Source organism: Protopterus annectens, chromosome 4.part0, assembly GCF_019279795.1.
Source record: "Protopterus annectens isolate FY-2018-M chromosome 4.part0, PAN1.0, whole genome shotgun sequence".
NCBI classification, from domain to species: domain Eukaryota; kingdom Metazoa; phylum Chordata; order Ceratodontiformes; family Protopteridae; genus Protopterus; species Protopterus annectens.
The window spans coordinates 620,014,033-620,033,802 of record NC_056733.1 but is presented as its reverse complement, the minus strand read 5'-3'; the positions used below and the strand labels follow the sequence as shown (position 1 = coordinate 620,033,802).

The window sequence follows — 19,770 nt, the reverse complement described above, 5'->3', positions numbered from 1 at the left end:
CGAGACGTCGTGGTCTGGGCCAAGGCAAGGAAGGCAGTAAGAGTGGAAATCCTTATGAGGTATTTGTTTACCACAAGACAAACACTTATTTACTTTTTCAGTAATTTCTGACATCGGCTGAGGCAAGAAAAGGTCCCCAACGGGGTACTTAGCTTTTTTGATGACTTCGGATTCGAAGAATACAGGAGCTGACCGACCGGCACTTGCGAACTGCTTCTGCTTCGGGCACCGCGCGGCAAGAAAGACTGAAGAAGATAGCGTCGGCTGATGCTTATGTACGTCGGAGAGAAATGCGACATCAGCCGACGTCGGACCCAGACTTTGGAATCCGGCCGACCGAGGGCTGTCTGAGGCAGGACAACCCATATGTTATGACTGCAGTTGCATTCTTGAAGGACATCTTGGCTTTTCCTGCTCAAACCCAAAATCATTTAAGTGAATGGCAATTAGTGTGTCGCTCACTTAAACTTGGTAACTGTTCAAATAACTACAGTAACCGATGTACCACTATTTACTGATGCAACTCCTTTCCCATTCTAATTCCTGCAATTCTGGCACCAGTCAGTAACATGGAATTTAACACTGCCAAGAACTTGGGTTACTTTTTCTACAGCCACTTATGAATAATTAAATTAGCTCTTTTGAGCTACCAGCACATAACAAATAAGACAGCAAAATGCTTTTGACATCTTTCTTAAAGTGAAGAGGTTGCACTTCATGGTGGGCATATCACACACTAAAATATGGATACAACGGTACTGTGCCATCTAGTTCATGTACAATGAAAAACAGAAAACCATTCATATCAAAAATAAGGACAGGCAGTTTTAAATACTACTCTTGTGTTACACAAGCAAGTTTCTTGACGTCTAGAACTTCAGGTCTCAAAGGTTAGCAAAGTACTACAGGAAATGCTGAAAGAGTTAGATGTTTTGTCATTATAAAGCTAGCCATCATTATGCTGCATGTCACAACCCATTATTTTCTAAAGTACTTCTAATCAATATTAACCCTGCGGTTTGCTGTTCCAGTAACAGGTTTGAAAGCTTAACTCTGTGATGACAAAATGGCTCTTTAAAAAAAAAAAAAAAAACACACAAATACTTTAGTTTCAGAGGACAGTGGAAGAGGTGCGCAACTGCTAGAACATAATGTATGCCAAGAATGTGGTTATCAAATGTTCAAGTAACACAAGCGCATCTCTGCCAACACCAAAATCAGACAGTTACAGGATGCAATGACATTACCAAGAATGCGTGCACACAAAAAAATTGAAATAATTCACACTATACAAAAAAGACTTCAACCTTTCCGTTTTTTTCCTTTGCTGTCGGTGCACGGACTTTCCATGGGAGATGCAGGACTGCTGTGAGCAGACAAATCTATACCAAGTAAGCTGAAAAGTTTCTTCCTGTCAGGAGCTGGGAAATGCTTTTCAATGAGCGACTGAAATACTCCCCTAAAACATCAAGTATGAAGAATACTCAATCAGAAACACTTCAAAAAAATCAAATATACATCAGCAATCTGAAATAAAGGCAGAAGAAGTGAGCAATGACAAGTATTTTACAATAAATCAAATACAGACCTAGCAATCCAGCTAATTCAGGAAATGGTTAAAAAATAGTTGTGTGAGTATACTCAAATTAAAATAAATGCCTGAATAGGGCCATGGCTGCAACAATTCCTTACACAATGGAACTAAACTCAAGAGAACACTTAAGTTTTATGATCTGACTTGCAGAGAACTTGGACATCCGTAGTATAAAACTGGTCTACTTTCCCATCATAGAAAGTCACGTGACAGACAGCTAAATGGGACAGCTGCCTGCACCAGTATCAGCTGTTTAAGTTGGATGACTACCAGCATCTCCATCACAGGGGCCCTAACAAGCTGCCTATATTCCTAACTGGCAAAGCCCATGTACAGCAAGGAGTAGCTTCTCCTTCCTTCTAGAATTTTTGTAGCGAGATACGTAGAACACTACCGGGGGGGGTTGGCTGGATCCCCAGAGTCTGACTTCTAGTAGACAGTGTGGAGCTCCTTACGTGCAGCGTGCTGCCTTGCCTTCGTAAATACTATTCCACGTCAGAGAGTAGGAAAATAGTAGTCAAGGCAAGAAGTGAGTAGGACAACAGAAACCTCAACTGCAGAACTGACCTTTAAGACAGTTATGGAAAGTATCCTCACACATTTGTACTATGTTCATCATACGAGTCTCTACAGTATTAAAATTCCTTCTCTATGGAAAGAGTACTGAGGCAGCAGGTGCTCCATGGGGCACAGATAACAGTCACTGTAAGACGGCAGTGGCAAAGTTCATTGCTCATCATGAGCAAAAACTCTGGGATGAAATATCTGGAAAAGGTACATACTGCAGTTCAAGTGTCTGCCTCAAACACAGCTTAGTAAAGGATGCTGCTTCCATGACAGACCAGCTTTAACTATCCCCTGAAGACAAAGACGCATTGCGCTCTCATAACAAACTGAGATTTAGTTTGGTAGGCATTTGCACAGTTTTTACTTTAAACCGTCCTCCCCCTTTTTCCTGTCTTGTTGCCTACCTTTGCTGCTACTCCAACAACCACAGACCAGCTCATTTTTAAACACCCTCCTCCTGAACTGATCAGCTATGCTCTGTTTTCTTACAAAAAAGGCAACTTCCTCATTGTACACTGGGACATGACAAAGTAAAAGCTTAACAGAGTGCATGGTATTTAAATTATCTTCCAGTTCTTAAAACAGTCTTATAAAGTGAAACCAATTAATACATTTTTGCCCATATCCAGAAACTTCTTGAAATAATTTATAACACCTGTATTCTACAGTCAGACATGCGTCAAGTAAAAGTGCTTGCTGTGGTCCCCTACTACACATATTGACAATCATTCATTTAACAACCAGCCTGTTTGGCAGCTGGCTGCCCTTATGTTAATGGCAGTAACTCTGTGCTGTCAATGAGCGCATGTTTTGGGCCCTCTAGTGCAAATTTTTCAGCATGACTCCCAACTTTAGAAGTTGCACCTCCTCAACCTAGAACTGTGATACTACACCTGATGTATCCACTAGGATGCTCCTCTGGTATCAGACACTGACTATAGTTCAAAACCAAGGATGAAATGCACAGCTTTTTGCCAAATCTATCTAATAATTAAGATTTCTGACCCAGGTAGCATCCATGGAAACTACTGCAGGATCCACTACATAGTTCTTGCACAGGTAAGTTAAATTTTTTAAATGATCTGCTTTTCCACAGCAGACCATCACATGCTACCACTTCCTTTCCTTGTTCACTAGGTCTACCAGACCCATCCTTGCCTCCTCCGGGATCAACTCAAATCCAAACATTGTCTGGGCACAATAAGGAGATCAAGGACACTGGTGCAATATGATATTGCTGCCAGAGAGTCGGCACTAATCCCTTCACCACACAGGCCTTGTAAGCTCAGTAACTGCTGCCCAAGGGAAATGTGCATTTTTATGTAGGAGCAAATGCCCAACCAAGCAACACACTGTTTTTAGGGCAGAGCTCTTCAGCCTCTTGATGCTGATACTGCAGTAAGCCTAGGCAGCCTTCCACCCCCAAAAGAAATGAGTGAAAGCAGGCATAGGCAACCCACTCCCCCCTTCCTCCCTTGTTCAGTCCTTCCAACACCAATGCTAGTAATCAAACAGGAGTCACATGGAGAGCAGTAACAGAATTGACCCTCAGTGCCATGGAGCCGGTCAAGTATATTACAGATTCTTGGACCTGTACAAACAGCACAGTTTCTTTGGCTTATGGTCAGAGACATGGGCTCTAGGGAGGTCGACTCAAATACATCCTCAGTACCATGGAAAACTAATGGCACAGCAAGGAGCCTATGTTGCTTGAGCTCCAGAAGGTCCTAAAACCTTTATTAAGATTCAGATGTGTCTGAAGCCCCACTTAAAATGCTCTCTTATCTGGTTTAGCCTCACCTGTGAGCTGATGTTTTCAAGACGGGAGACCCCCTGAAAAGATGGTCTCCACCACCTGTGTCACAGCCTATACAAATGGAGGAACTGATCTACATTGGACATACCAAGTCACCCTTGCCTCTTCCACAGTCTGAAAAGTCTGCAAGGAGATGGTCTCAGTTTTGTACAACAGAAGTGAACAAGACTAAGGATAAGCCATTCAATGCAGGCAAATATAAACTCTTCACTAAAGCTGCAACAAAGATGACAAAGGCTCTTGCACAATCGGGCAGAGAAGTACAGGAAAGGAGATCCCATGTGATGAAATAGTAATAAATTTGTGAAGGATGGATACTCATTTATGGGTGCCCAGATACTGGCACACTGCTGAGACGTCTTGCTCATTTTTCTTGAAGCTTAGATGCAGGAGCTAAGCTTTAATTGCTGGTCTTCAAGGGTCAGAACAGGCAAGAACACAGCAAGTAAAGTCTGTGTAAAAAGATGGCAGACTAGTCAATATCACCTAGGATATACAGCATCCACAAAGCCTTAGAGGACAGTAGTAGTTACCAAGGCCTCATACTCTGCCAAGAGACATTTAACAATCAGCCTCTTTGGCAGCTGGCAGCCCTTGGGTTAATGCCAGTAATTCTTTGCTGTCATTGAGCGCATTATGTTTTGGGCTCTCTGATGCAGATTTTTCTTAAAGCAGCACTGTGTGTAGACAGAGACGTTATGGTTCCCTCCCCCCCTCCAAAAAAAAACCAGAGAGGCAGTTTAGTGGTGTTTGTCTTCCATTGAAACACTTGTATCAATTTGTGTGGATGCGCTCTCCTGTTCAGATTTGTGCACTACCGGTGATGTACATGTGCTCACTGTGCTTGCACTGTTGTAGTAAGATGCAAGCGAAATAATTTGTCGCAAGCTACCAACAATAGTAATACAGCTCCTACTTGCAAACTCCCCTGACAGAGTTCACACACACCAACTTTTTGAAGCAAACGTGAACCGTGACTAGTTGGGAACATTTAATTGCTTCTCCAGAACATTATATGTGATTTTGCCTAATTTTAACAGTTTACTGCTTAACTGTAACACATCACCAGAATGCCTCTACCACCTCCCCCATTGATAGTCTCTCTAAATCTAATCCAGCCTATCTGCTCTAGGTTTATACATTCCCCCACACATTGCTCAGTTATGCATGAAAATAGTCCACATTATTTATGAGCCCTGTATGTCTACTATACAGTGTTTTACTTACTCTAATTATCACTCTAGTCCATCATCCTACCTGTAAAAGTTTTACATAGTTTTTCTCACTGTGAACAAAATTCAGGTTCTACCCACTCCATTTGCCCTTGCTTCACTCGGGCTCACTCCACTACTCCCCTATGCCCCATTCCCACTCACCCCCATTCTCTTAACTTGCAGCTATCATCACATATCCAACCTCTAAAGGCATCCAGTTAGAAAGCATAGACCTTTACCACACCCACAATAACTAGCTCCGTCACTAAACCACTTATAATACAGGATCTCACACACAACCACAATTACCTCAACAATCACAAACCCCAAGCCTAATATCCTCCCTAACCAATTACCATCTACATTTCCCCTCCTTCTACACACCCATCATTCAACTAAACAGCACAAAGTCAAAAATGTATTCCTTACTTGCCTTAACTATTATAACTCTCCCAATAGTAACTCACCTCACTTCATACCAAACTAACCTCAATATCAATCTAAATAGTAAATCACCCACCCAGGTCTATACAATCATACCTACTTACCTCAGCATTGTTACACATCTCCTCCACTATCTACAATCACTCTAACTTGGAGCTACAACCATTTAAGATAACCCAAACCTCTTCAAAAGGTTACACCTGCCTATAATACAACTTATGTACCCAATAAATACCTCCAGACTATTGTGAACTTTGCCTCTCAAGTGATATTAAGTGGCGACATCCATCCAAATCCTGGTCCTTCTAACACCAAAGGCAACATTTAATCAGGCTAAACTTAACCCAATGTCTCTTAGAAAACCCTCCGACTTCCTAATAGTCAACAATCAACATAAGAAGTATGCTTAACAAAATTGCTGAATTGCATGCACCCCTATTCTTCTATGCCCCAGACATTGTGCCCCTTACTGAGACATGGCTTAAGCCACATAAAAGACAATGAAATACTCCCTCCAGGCTACACCCTACTTAGAAAAGAATGCACCATCCAAAAGAGGTGAAGGTGTCGCCCTGCTTTTCAAAAACAACCTTCCTGTTGACCTTATTAACAAACATCCCTACTTTCAGTAATGCTGAAACCCAATTCGCTAAGTTAAAAATTAACCCACAAAAACAAGTGAACATACTAAGACTGTACATTCCTCCAGTGGACAATATTAATACACTAGAATCCATAATCCAAAATCCATTGGGTATCAAAAACTCCCTTTAGCATGTAACACTTATCCGAGGTAATTTTATCATACTGGACATTAATTCACCCCGCCCCCACTACTCATATAAACCTTCATGGCTTCACTCAGATTATCCAAACCAGAGCTAACAAAAAATAATTTATTTTAGACTGGATCCTCGCTAATCGTCCAGCCATGTCACAATACTCCAGTATATTACTTAGCACCTTAAGTGACTGCCTCCCTACTTTTCTGTTAAGACAACAGCTAAAACCCACAAAACTAGCTCATTCAGATGTATGTTACAAAAAGGACTTTAGAGCCGATGACTTAATTGTAGCACTAAACCACTGCAACTGGTCCCCCCTATACAGCCTCCCCCCTGACAAGGCAGTAGACTACTTTAACTCCACCTTTCTCAACATACTTGACCAACTTGCCCCCCCCCCCCCCAGAAGAATTCATTCATCTCTGCCCCCTGGCTCACCAAAAGCATCCAGCTTCTACTAAATCAAAGCATGGGACACTTGACATAACAAAATTGAAACTAAAAGGCAACAATTTCTTGAATTAAGAAATAAGGCAAAAAAAAACAATACAAATAAGACTGGTTAAGAAAAAACACTACTCCAATATACAAAGTAGGTACAACACTACCCCTCAAAACTTCTGGGCTGCCATAAATAAAATTTTCCAACTTGGTAATACTGGTAACCCCATCCCCAAACATTGATGCATTCACAGACAACATTGCAACACAATTCAACGAATATTTTACCAACTCCATCTTAAAACTATCAACTAATTTTTCAACTACAACCCTCCTAAACCTAAGCTCCCCAAATGACAAGTACTACTCACTCCAACCAGTCCAGACCAGTACAATCTTCAGATACCTGTCCAAAGCCCCACAACCCTAGCAGCTGATAATCTCCCAGCTGAATACCTCCAAATAACAGTCAAAGCTATCTCATACTCAGTCTCTAATTATAAACAGATCAATCTCTGATCAAAAAGTAATTTTCCTTTGGAAATCTCTCATATTATACCTTTACACAAAGGTGAAAACTCGAATGAGCTATCCAACTACCGTCCAACAGCCATACTATCCCCACTCTTAAAATTACTAGAGAAATGTATACATTCCCAATTGGTAAAATACCTTCTAACAATCGCCAAGCTGAAACTCAACATGGTTTTCGACCTGGCCACAGCACCACCGGAGCCCATCAGTTTCACCAACCACATCAAACAGAGGAATGCAGACATTCTGGTATCATCAGTCTTTCAGGACTTCTCCAAAGCATTTGATACAGTCTCCCATAACAAACTATTAACTGTTCTCTCAGAACTTAAACTTAATAACTCTGCTGTCCTATGGTTTAAGGACTATCTTTCTGACGGCAAGCTGTCAAATGGCAAGACACTATCCCCCCTTCTCCCTGTCAACCTAGCAGTGCCCCAAGGATCTATACTCGGACCCCTGCTCTTCACAATATTCACCAATAACCTTCATAAAGCCTCCCTTCATGCAAGCCTAGTCCAATACACCGATGACTTGACCCCAATCTGCTCAGCCCCCTCTCTCCAACTTCTGCAGAAAATAACCCAAGAACCCTTAACAGCCATTGAAAACTGGCTATCAAACTATGTAATACTCAACCCTTAAATAACTTCGCTTATGTTCTTTCACCCTTCCAAAGCCACAGACTCCATTCCCGTTTTACAGTTACTGCCTCAGATGCACATACCAAGCTACTAGGTGTCATCACTGACCAAAACTTGAAATTCAACACACACAGCTCAAACCACAACAAAAGTGCATAAAAAAACTGGGCACACTCTACAGATGTAAAAACTACTTGGCTTACAATAGTAAAACTGCTATAGCAAGAACCCACCTTCTCTTCATGTTACTCTCTGCTTTTCCTATCCTAGTTATCCCTCTTTAAAGGCGCCAAATTATCCACTTGTTATAACACGATAGCTAAATTCGCAACAGACTCTGCCTTTAGAGCTCATCATTGTCAAGCTCTTTGGAAACTGCCTTGGACGGAATTACCAAACTTTCTATCTCTAAACCAACTCACTTTAGCTCAATTAAATTCTCTACTATTCCAACAAAGTCCCAGGCCTATATGGCCTAATTTATTTATTTTACCTTTGTTGACCGGGATAGTCCGACTGGATATATGTCCATTTTCAGCAGAGGCCCGGGGAGAAAAGCTCCACATACCAAAAAAAGACAGAACATACATCACTGAGTGATAAACTCAGGTAGACATGTTTAGAAAAATATAGACAAAGAATACAGGCAGATATCAGTGTACACAATATGCAGACTTGCATCTGACTAGCAAAGACGTATCAGAAAATGTGAACATAGAATACAATCAGATCTCATAATTCACAATACTTAGACATTCAAATGCTATGAAGCATAGATACTTGGCTAAACAGAAGGTTGAGTAGCAAGATGTGCATTAGTGAAGTTGTTAGCCAGGTTTAGAGCAAGAGCACAGCCAATGACATGCAAGGTATTTTTTGAGTTCTCTTTTAAATATGGGTAGTGAGGTTTCCTTGGTAACTATAGTAGGGAGTAGATTCCAGATTTTACTGGTTGAGTTGGCAAATATAGCATCGCCTGCAGAGTTGTTGGATTTATGGGTCAGTATCATTAGTTTATCAGCTGAGCATAATGGCCTGGGGGCACTATGAGGGTTGAGAATATTTTTGAGGGCAGGGGTCTTATCAGGTTGATGGAGTATTTTATAAGCTACTATAAGCTAGTTGAACTGTAGAAGGGTAGGATATTCTAGCCATCTCAGTGCTTTGAGGTTCTGGCAATGGTGGGTCCTAAAAGCATATGATTGTAACATTCTGAGAATTTAAGATTAGTTTTGGAATAGGTTGGTGAGTACGGGGGAAGCATACATAATGGTAGAGAGGAGGTGTGATTTTGCAATAGCTATCCTAGCCGGGGGGGGGGGGGTGAGGAAGGGCTTGGCTCTGTACAGGAAGCCAAGTTTTTTGTTGACGGACTTAGTGTGATTGACATGTTTATCAAATTTAAGGTTGTTGTCTATTATTACGCCTAGAAGCTTTGTATGGTCATCAGGGGAGATAATGGTGTCATTGCTAGATTTGATGTTGAAGGAAGGAGGAGGAATTCTACGGTTAGGGGAGAAAAGTAGTAGCTTGGTTTTGTTTGGATTTAGAAGCAGGCGGCGATTAGCTAGCCATGTTTCTACTGTGCTGAAAGTGGTCTGGATGAGGGTTAGAAGTTGTGTAGGAGAGGAGGCGGAGCACATTAGTGTTGAGTCATCTGCATATTAGATGCAGGTGGCTCCTGGGACGGTGGTGTGCAGATCACTGATAAAGATAGAGAAAAGAAGGTCATCTAGTATGGACCCTTGTGGGACACTTAGGGTTAGAGGAAGTTGGGATGACAGCATGCTCTGCCATAAGACATCCTTCTGTCTACCACTTATGTAGGAGTGAAACCACTGCATTGCATTTTGGTCTAAACCAATGATTTGTAGGGTATTGAGCAGTAGCTGATGGTTGACCATATCGAAAGCTTTTGAGAGATCTAAGAAGAGTGCTGAAGATAGTTGTCTGTTGTTACGATGAAGACTGATAACATTAGAGAAAGACAGAAGAGCCGTGGTGGCACTGTGGAATGGCCTAAAGCCATGCTGAGAGTTGGCGAGCTTTCCGTTTTGAATAAAAAACTGCATGGTTTGTGAATGCATCTTTCCATGACTTTAGCTAGTGGTGAAAGAATGGCTATAGGTCTAAAGTTAGATAATTCTGTGGAACTTCCTCTTTTATGGAGAGGTATAATGTGATATTTTCCATATTGCTGGGATGGATCCTTCTGAGACGGATCTATTGATCAGAATAAAAATGGGAAGTGCAATGGCATCAGCTGCTTTTTGAAGATATTCAGCTGGGAAGTGGTCGGCAGCTAGTGTAGTAGGTTTTAGCTTTTTGAGTAAGGTTCAGATCAGGTTGGTAAGGTATGGTTTGAAAGGTAAAGGTGGGTCGGGTGCTGGGTGGATCAGGGCTAAATGTGCCAGAGCTGGTGTTTGTGTCCAATGGAGTGAGATGGGTAGCTAGAAACTGGATAGTTTCAGTAAAGGAGTTGAAGCTATTTACAATTTTAACAGGGGATTTTATCAAGGGCAGCTGATGTGGTAGGAGTGGCGGAATAGGCCTGGATGGAGAAGATGGTTAAAACCAGCCCAGAACTTTTGAGGTTTTAGCTGATATCTTTGTTGTAGGAGGGTGTAGTGATTTTTTTTGTCTAGAATGACAGATTTTTTTGGTCTGGTTCCTTAGCTGCCGGTATCTTACTTGGTCCAGAGGGGCTTTGGTAACATGCCACCTGGCCCAGGCGTTGTTTCTTAGTTTAATTTTTTTTTGTTTCTTTAGATAGCCAAGGTGCAACCGTGGCTTTTACTCGGATTGTTACGGGTAGGAGCATGGTGGTTAAGGATACCCAGAAATTTGGTATTGAAGTACTCAACTGCTTCTTGTAATGGGAGTCATTTCAAGACATTCCAATTACATGCTTTGAGAGTTCTTTTTGGACATTGTCAAGGTTAAAGTTCCTGACATTTCTTATAGTTTTGTAGGTGGAATGGTTGGGAATGTCAGCTTTGAGCCTAATAATGTATAGGAAAGGCAGGGATCACTTAAATCACTGGGTAATGTACCTGACTTGTACGTTTGGGGGTGGCTGTTAAGTATCCAATTGAGGATACTATCTGACTATCTTTGCTAAATCTGGTGGGGGTAGCAATGAACAAAGTAAACCCGTGGAGGGAGTTTCAGAGGAAAAGGTGTTCCAATCAATGGTAAAGTCCCCCAAGACCATGGTTTCCTGGAGATAGTTAGAAGCTAGCCAATGAAAGATATTTTCTACAGTATTAACATTCTTGCCCAGTGGAATATAAATGCAGCCAATGTATCTGCATTTATTTTTGTTTATTATTAGTTTGGTGATGAGAATTTCTGCACTGCCAAACTGGGGTGGCTGTTGGGTGTCAATTGTTCTTGTTAGGGTAGACTTGTATAGTACAACTACCCCACCACCTTTCCTGGAGATCTGGTCCAGTCTAAGGATGTTGTACTGGGGGGGGGGGTGATTTCGTTATCTTTGGTTATTGGTTTTAGCCAGGTTACACCAACAGCCGTCAGCTAAGGTCCATCAACAATGGACTAGCAGTATCCAAAAGCAGACATACCTCAGGTGATTCCCATTGCTCATGTACTATCTCTAAAATGTAGAACTCCCTCCCACTTGGAAATAAGGATACAGAGCAACAAAATTAGCTTCAAAAATCAACTAAAACCCTATCTCACCAAGTCCTGGATATGTACATGCTCTGACCCAGGCTAACTCCTTCAAGCCCACACTAACTCCAGAACTCCTCTATATATTGAACTAATATTACATCTTTTATAGTGTCATACCACAGGTCCAAATCCATATAATTCCGTGTAATACAAGCTATACCCATCTATGGAATCATACTAAGTTTTTCTTTCTTTCTCCAGAATATAGCTGCTAGGTATAACAATGTCATGACTATTCCAACAATTTGCTCACTGTGCTACTACTATTCCTGTGACATTCTCTGACCAAACTTACTCTTCCAAATTGTTGCAAGTTTGGGGCCAGACATTGTATGGAACTTCTTTTCTAAATTGTTTTTATGTTCTTTGGTTTAACAAATTGTTTTCAGCTTTCTAATTTCTTGTAAGTTACTTTTCCATAATGACAAAAGTTTTGGTTAGATATATTGCATGCAAGTTTCTTTTCTTGTCTAATTTGTTTATGTTCTTTTGTTTTGACAAACTTTATGGAGCTTTTCTCCCCGTGTCTCTGCTGAAAATAAGCAATCACTGCCCAATTGGATTTTCCCAGTAAACAAATGTACAATATAATAAAATACATTTCTCGGGGATATAAAGAACCCGGGAAGACTGAAATCTGCAAAGTCCAAATTTAAACAAACAAAAAAATCTAACATTAAGAAAAACCATAAAAGTTCACAATGGAGTATTTACTTCATAGAAAATGTAGGAAGGAATATACACAAGGACTTGCGCATGACTGCTTCTTGCAGCAATTAAGTACAGTTGTTTAGGTTGCAGAAGCCTGGGTTGCGTCTTACCCAAAATACAAATAGCCAGTGTGGGAAATCGTCAGAACTATTTAATTGAGGCCAAGTATACAGTTACTTATTTGTTGGAAAAGAAAGACAATGCAATATACCACTGGGGGATGGTGGGTGGGTGCAGTTAATATAAAAGTGAGGAATTTGAACATCTACTGGTATGGTAAAGTGCAACAAATTGTACCATGTTCATCATTCCCACTGCTACAGTAACCTATGGGTAGGATACCATAAATTATACAACTTGGGAGGAAGGATACAGATCCAGAAGACCCAGGAAAATGGGCCTAACAAAGCCAGTCATGAATCTAAACAAAATGTGGTATATACTTCCTTGTATGGGTATATCTCTAGGAAAGCTTCTAGAATCCACCATTTTACAATTTGCCATCAAGACAAGACCCAGAATGGGTGCTTTAAAGCTGCCTGGAAGTGGTTTATCATGGTGGCCATAACAAAACACAAATGCCAGGGACAACCAACCTGAAAATTCTGTTTGACACAATTTGACCTTTCCAAGTCTGAACATAAAAGTAAACAGCATCTCCAGAGTAAAAGTAATCTTTTTCTCTATGGCTCTGAGTCTTGGAGAACACTGGGAGACTGATGGCTTCATTCAAAGAAACTCTGAAATAACCTTGGAACAAGTGAGGGATTTACTCTTACAAACACTATCCCACACCAGACCAGAGAAGGTTTACCCACCAAGAGATTGTGTTGTTTTCCTATAACAATATATTAGCAAAACAATACGACTCTGAAGGTGCATTCCTTATGTGCGAGGAACTACTAGTTCGGCAATGCCTTATGTTCATAGGTTCATACTAGGCTATCTGCCCTAGGGCATTTATAAGCCTAGCCAGAGTGTTTGGCTTTTGCCACCCATTTTAAATGAATTTTGCTATGCCCTTTTTCGAGGTTAGTATACTGTGCCTCTGTCTAACAGTGACACAGAAGTGATACCCGGGGTAAACCTACTATCGCCCATCCACTCATCAAGATTCCTCTTGAAGAGAGGAAATGAGGGACTCTGCCTAACCTGGACTGGGATTTTATTCTGGAGTGAAGGGAGCCTCTGGGTTATGAATCTGTCCCTCCAGCATGTCCTATTTATTTCAGTGCTGAGGTTCAAGTCTCTCGAGCGTGTAGCTCGATGGGATTTGGATTTTCTGAGGTACAGCATGTCCATTAATTCCGGGTTTGACATGGCTTTATACGTCAAGGCACAGATCGCCCCTGAGCAGGCGGTATGCCACTGAGTAGAGCTGGAGTTTCTTTAACCGGGCAGCATATGGCATCTGTTTGAGCCCTTTGATCCTCTTGGTGAGGTACTTTTGGGGTCTTTCCAGTTGCTGCAGGTGTCTGGTAAGGTACATCCCAAAAGGGGCATTGTACTCAATTATGGGCCTGATGAGGGATGAGTAAAGAGGCACGATTACCTCCCCTGATCTAGATGTGAATCCCTTCATGATTAGGTGGGCTATATAAAATGTTTTTCTAACCACTTTGGCCACGTGGTCGTCAAATGAGAGATTGCTATCAACTTGGGTCCCCAGGTCCCTAATTACTTCTTCGGTACTTATTGGATTACCACCTATGTGGTAATTTGTGGGCACTTTGTTTTTGCCAAAAGGGATGACTATACACTTTTTGGCATTTAGCTTGAGGCCATGGCTCTGACACCAGTTGTCTGTTTCTATGAGGCCCTTTTGGAGGATGCTTGTGTCGGCTGGAGAGTCGATTATGGCGCACAGTTTGCAGTCATCTGCGAACTTGGTCAGCCACAGTCCTTCCGTGTTAGCCTGTACCTCCAAGAAATATATACCGAACAAGAGAGGTCCCAGGACTGAGCCTTCTGGGACGCCACTTGTAACTGGTTTGGAGTCTGTCATGGCTCCAGCAATTCTAACCATGTGGGTTCTGTCCTTGAGCCAGTTTGCAACCCATCTAGTGACATAGGGGTTTATATTTAAGCTGGTGAGCTTATCTGTAATGCTCGAGTGGGGTATTGTATCGAAGGCTTTTGCAAGGTCCAGGTAGGCTGTGTGGACCACCTTCCCCTCGTCAATGGCCTTGGTGACTGTTTCAATGAAATCGACCAGGTTTAACAGGCAGGATCTGCCCTTAAAGCCGAACTGGGTAGGATCCAGTGTCTGTAGGTCCCCAATATCTTTATTTATGAGGTCCATGACAATCTTTTCCATAGCTTTGCAGACCAAGCTAGTCAAGCTTATGGGGCGATAGTTTCCAAGATCCATTGAGGCACCACCTTTGTGGAGAGGGACCACTGTTGCTGTACGCCACTCTTTGGGTACATATCCTGTAGTAAGGCTGAGACTGAACAGTAGTTTTATGTTTGGGTTTAGTTCTTCTTGGAGTTCATGTAGGACGCAGCCCGGGACACCGTCTGGTCCCATTGATGCTGTGTTTTTTTGCTTTGGAAAGGGCAGATCTTACCTGAGCAACAGAGATGTCAGGGGGGCAGCACTCTGCTGGGATAGATATTTTCCCTTTTGGTGGGGAAGGGAGGGAGAAGTTTGTGCTGAACCTGTCAGCTAGGATGTTGGCAATGTCTGTGGGTTCGGTGTATTTTTTGTCATTTTGGATTAATTCTGAGCATACCTGGGAATTCCCACCCAGGTTCCTAACATAACTAAAGAAAGCCTTGTGATTATCCTTAGTGTCCTGTGCAATTTTTCTCTCGAAGCTGGCCTTAGACGATTTTATGAGTGCCCGTAGTTTTTTGCTAATACTGATCAGAGAGATGCCTTCCCTTTTTGGGGTTTTGCTCTATCATGTAGTAGCTTCCTCCTTCTATTGTATAGTTTGTCTATGACTGGGGTCCACCAGACAGCACGCCTAACTTTGGAGGATTGGGTCTTGGTTTTATTTGGGATTGCATGATCCATGCATTCCTGAAGGTGTTCATAGAATGCGTTTATAAAGGATTCTGCGGTCTGGGCCGTATTTTCCACAGGCCCGGGGGCTTTGAAGGATTCAACCTCGGTTTTGAGGAGTGTGAAATTTGCTTTAAAGAAGTTTTTCAATGTGGTTTTCTGGGCAGGGGCTGGGGTCGGGATGTGAATATCTAGTGAGATTAGTTTATGGTCTGATCTTACCAGTGAGGGATACACTTCTGGTCTGGAGCATAGAGTCCCCCATGTTGGAGATGATCAGGTCCAGTATGTTTTCCCCTCTTGTGGGAGTGGCAACAAGTTGTTCCATAGCATTTGAGTTTATAAATTCTAGGAACCTTTGGGCTAGGGTGTTGGAGCTAGAGTAATGCTCCCAGTCCATGTTTGGGTAGTTGAAGTCACCCAATATAATGGTGTTTGGAGAGACCTTCATATTTTTCCAGTGTTCTCAGGAAGGCAGAGTGGGGTTCCTGGGTTTGGGAGGGTGGTCTGTAGCAGGCTATAAACTGGAAGGCAGTTTTACCCACTGTTAGTTGCACATGGATAGTCTCTGATGCTTCGTGCTGTGCCACCAACCTGGAGGTGTGGGTATCTTTGACGAATATTGATACTCCCCCCCTCCTTTTGTGGTTTGGTCCAAGTTTTGGGGCTGAAAAACATGGTATGAGGTATAACCTGGTAATGCTGGGGTGCTCTCGGGAGCCTTGAACCAGGTTTCTGTTACTGCTTGATGTTGATTAATATTTACCATCTACCTCGTGGAAAGAACAAATTGATAACTACTTTTCTAAAAGAATGCATAGTTTTTCTGGAAGGTACGATTACCCCCACTCTGGTATCATTGAGAAACTCTCCCATTTGGGGATTAACAATTATGTCAACAGATGGGTAGCCAATTGACACCAACAGAACACACTGTCGAAACTGGTGACTCCACCTCTACCAATAGACCTGTCACTGGTGGCATATCGCAAGGATCTGTACTGGGCCCTTTACTATTTGGAATTTATTTCTCAAAGTCCAGGCTAAAGTATATGGCCTTTGGCTTACTAATTTTGTGAAAATTGTAAACTAGGCACAATCACAGAGTCCTCCAATGACAGTGACACATTAAAGGAGGGACTAACACAAACTGACTGATGCCAAACTCATGGTCTAGAACAAAGTGCAAATAAAATGCTCCATTATCCCATTTGGCAAAGTAGAATTCCCAACTAATTACAATATTGACAGCACCCCTCCAAGTTCAAACTCAGTGGTGCAAGATCTGGGAACACAAGTCGACAGCAATCTCAATTCTGACCACCAGGTTTCCACGGTGGAAAGGAAAGCCCTCTACACTGCACATCTCTCATAAGTAAAGGCATAGCATCCAGGTCTAAGGATGTTATAAGTTCACTTTACTCGACCCTATTAGACATAAGAGTATAATGCTCCCTTCTGCATGCATATCACCAGACACCTACAGTAACTGGAGACACCACAGATGTTTCTCACTATAATGACAAAGGGCCTCCAAACCATACTCTACATTGTATCATACAAGCTACTGAGAGAAGACTTGTGCCTGGCCTACAGGGCAGTCTCTGACCTGATGGAAATGATGCAGCCCATCTGCAAATCAAATGGTACTAGAATCACTCATGCAAGGGTTCTCAACCTTGTCAGTAACATTAACAGAACATGCTGGAGAGACAGGTATGTCTCGTAGAGATTGCCATTGCTCTGGAATAAACTTCCAACTTTTGTGAAGCAGAGCTCCTCAATGACCCTTATTCAAGCACAGCCTGGACAAACGGATAGGTGACCTCAAATTCATCCCGGGGTGGCACCCATGTCCCTTCATGGAGTGGAGTAGTCAGTGCTGATCTGTAAAGCATGTCCATCTATACAAGGACAACTGGGACAATCCAAGATTAACATGGCTGGCTAGGCTTATAAAGGCTCTATGGCCACTAGCCTAATAACCTCTGAATAAGATATTTGGGAGTTAAGTTAGGCCTGAGTTTGAAGCACTGTATACACTACATATCAGAAAATATTACATAAGATTCAAAATTATTTTCACACATGGCAGAAATCAGTACTTGAAGGGGTCCAAGCAGTGATTTGGCCTCAACAACCCTACATTATATGTGGCCAGTGCACCAACAGCTTTCCCTCCAGATTCAGAGTTGATAAGCAGTGAAATATATATATTACACTTTGTGTGTGTAGGGGCAGGGGATCACGCTAAATTAGCTTGGAACTTGATTGCACTTCCGCACTCGAGTGAAACAAGGATCCTGATTTTTAATGTTATGTGAAAGGAGTGAGGTTAAGATTGTTCAACCATTTGAATGTTTCCTACAGTGTTACTTACAAAGAAGTAATACATTTGTGTAAAATCTTACCATACCAGTAGATTATTTTCTTTTCACTGTTGCAGTATTTCTTACACAAGAGATTTCCTGCAAAGCATAGCCCAACAGCCTTTAGATCTCACAGGCACCAGACATCATGTGCTCCCCATACAAGATGTACGGCATAAAGGTGACATATGGATGCAAGCACTCAGAACTGCCCCAGGAGGGAAAGTACACCCCCAAGGACAAGATAGAACAGTGTACACTCAGAAGGAAAAGGAAACAAGAGTAAGGGCTATGAAAGAGGGGGGAGGGACCAAATACTGCAACAACGAAGAGGACGACATCTACTATTACAGTAAGATTTTACACAATTGTATGTCCTTCTATACCACTACTGTAATATACTTTAAGCAAGGGAGAGAAGGTGGCTGGGAAAAGGAAGGCACAAAAGAGCCCCCTATAAACCATGCAGAATAACCCTGGTAAAACTAACCCTGGCCCTGGAAATAACATACATGTATAATGTTTAGTGAAAGTGAACAGCAGGACAAGTAGCAGCCTCATGGATGGAAATGCTATTTTAACCCTTGAAAAAGGCACCAAAAGAGGCAACCACTCTAGCCGTATGTGCCTTTACAGACAAAGAAATACATTTGCCATGAAAAGAATAAAAGGAAATGGCCTTAGAAATCCAGGATGAGATGGATTGCATAGAAACAGCCAAACCAATACTCCCGGGATGAAAATAACAAAAAGACTAACCTTTGTTTTATCATCTGAGCTATATATGCAGATTCAACGTATGAAGTACCTTCTCAACGGAAAATCGTGCAGAAAGTAAAAAGGAAGTTAAGTGAATAGACAGCTTAAGAGAACTCGTTAATTACTTTGGGCTTAAAAGAAGGAATAGTTCAAAGAGATGCCCTCTCTCTGTGAAAAAATAAAAGAGGAATAGCCATGACAGCCTGAAGTTCAGACACACTCTTGGCTGATCAGCCAAAAGAACAGTCCAAGTATAATGCTGCAAAAAAAGCTGAAGAAGCAGGTTCAAAAGGAGCCTGCATCAATTTTTCAAGTGCAAAACAGAGGTCCCAAGAAGGCGGAACAGGCTTTCTGGGAGGCCTGATATGAAGAATGCATTAAAGAAATTGCTTGACCTTAAACTGAAAGGCCAATGGAGTATTCAAGGGAAGACTAGCATAAATTGTTGATAGGTGAGCTTTAACTGAACAATATACTAACCAAACACGGAGTATATCACACAAAGAGAACCAGAGGAAAAGTACAGTTTTGTACCTACCATAAATGTAGATGTTAGAGTGTTCACCCTGCTGCAGTCATCACACTTGGGTTATCCTGCCGTCAGACGGTCCTGCAGTCAGCCAGAATACCAAAGTCTTGGTCCAGCGTCAGTTGCTGTCGCCTCTTCCCTGACGTCAGTGCGCCAGGGGTATATATAATGCAACTGATGCCATTTTCTTCAGTTTTTCTTGCCCCAGGTGTCAGGTGCCCCCAAAAAAGGTGGTCAGAAATTAGTACCAAATGGAGTTACCTCTGCACAAACACAAAATCTCTTCAGCTATAAGCAAATACATCAGTAAGGTATTGAAGAGATTTAGTCAGTAGATCAGAGGGGATGGAGGGAGGTTAACCTGGACTGCAGCAGGGTGAACACTCAAACATCTACATTTATGGTAGGTACAAAACTGTACTATGTTCATCGTGTTACCCGGCTGCAGTCATCACACTTGGGTTGAATCCCAAAGCTAAGGTAGGGGGCAGGTATCATAGAGGGTTAGTGGAGGCTATAAGGCCCTGCAGAACTGCAGTGGCGAAGCCCGCCCTGGTCTTACAGTAATGAGGTAAGTGATGGTGTTTGGTAAAGGTGTGTACTAAACTCCAAGTTGCAGCTTCTAAAATATCCTTGGTTGGAACCTCCCTGAGAAAG

The 19,770-nt window shown here is 42.1% G+C and overlaps 1 protein-coding gene across 1 annotated transcript in view; it reads right to left on the bottom strand.

Annotated features, from left to right (window-relative positions):
• Positions 1-19,770, bottom strand: part of SBNO1 (strawberry notch homolog 1) — a gene marked incomplete in the record, with an annotated part of 3,303,179 nt that overhangs the window by 1,757,886 nt on the left and 1,525,523 nt on the right. The window contains 1 exon segment of the mRNA XM_044068578.1: positions 1,308-1,459. Coding sequence (XP_043924513.1) covers positions 1,308-1,459 — 152 coding nt within the window.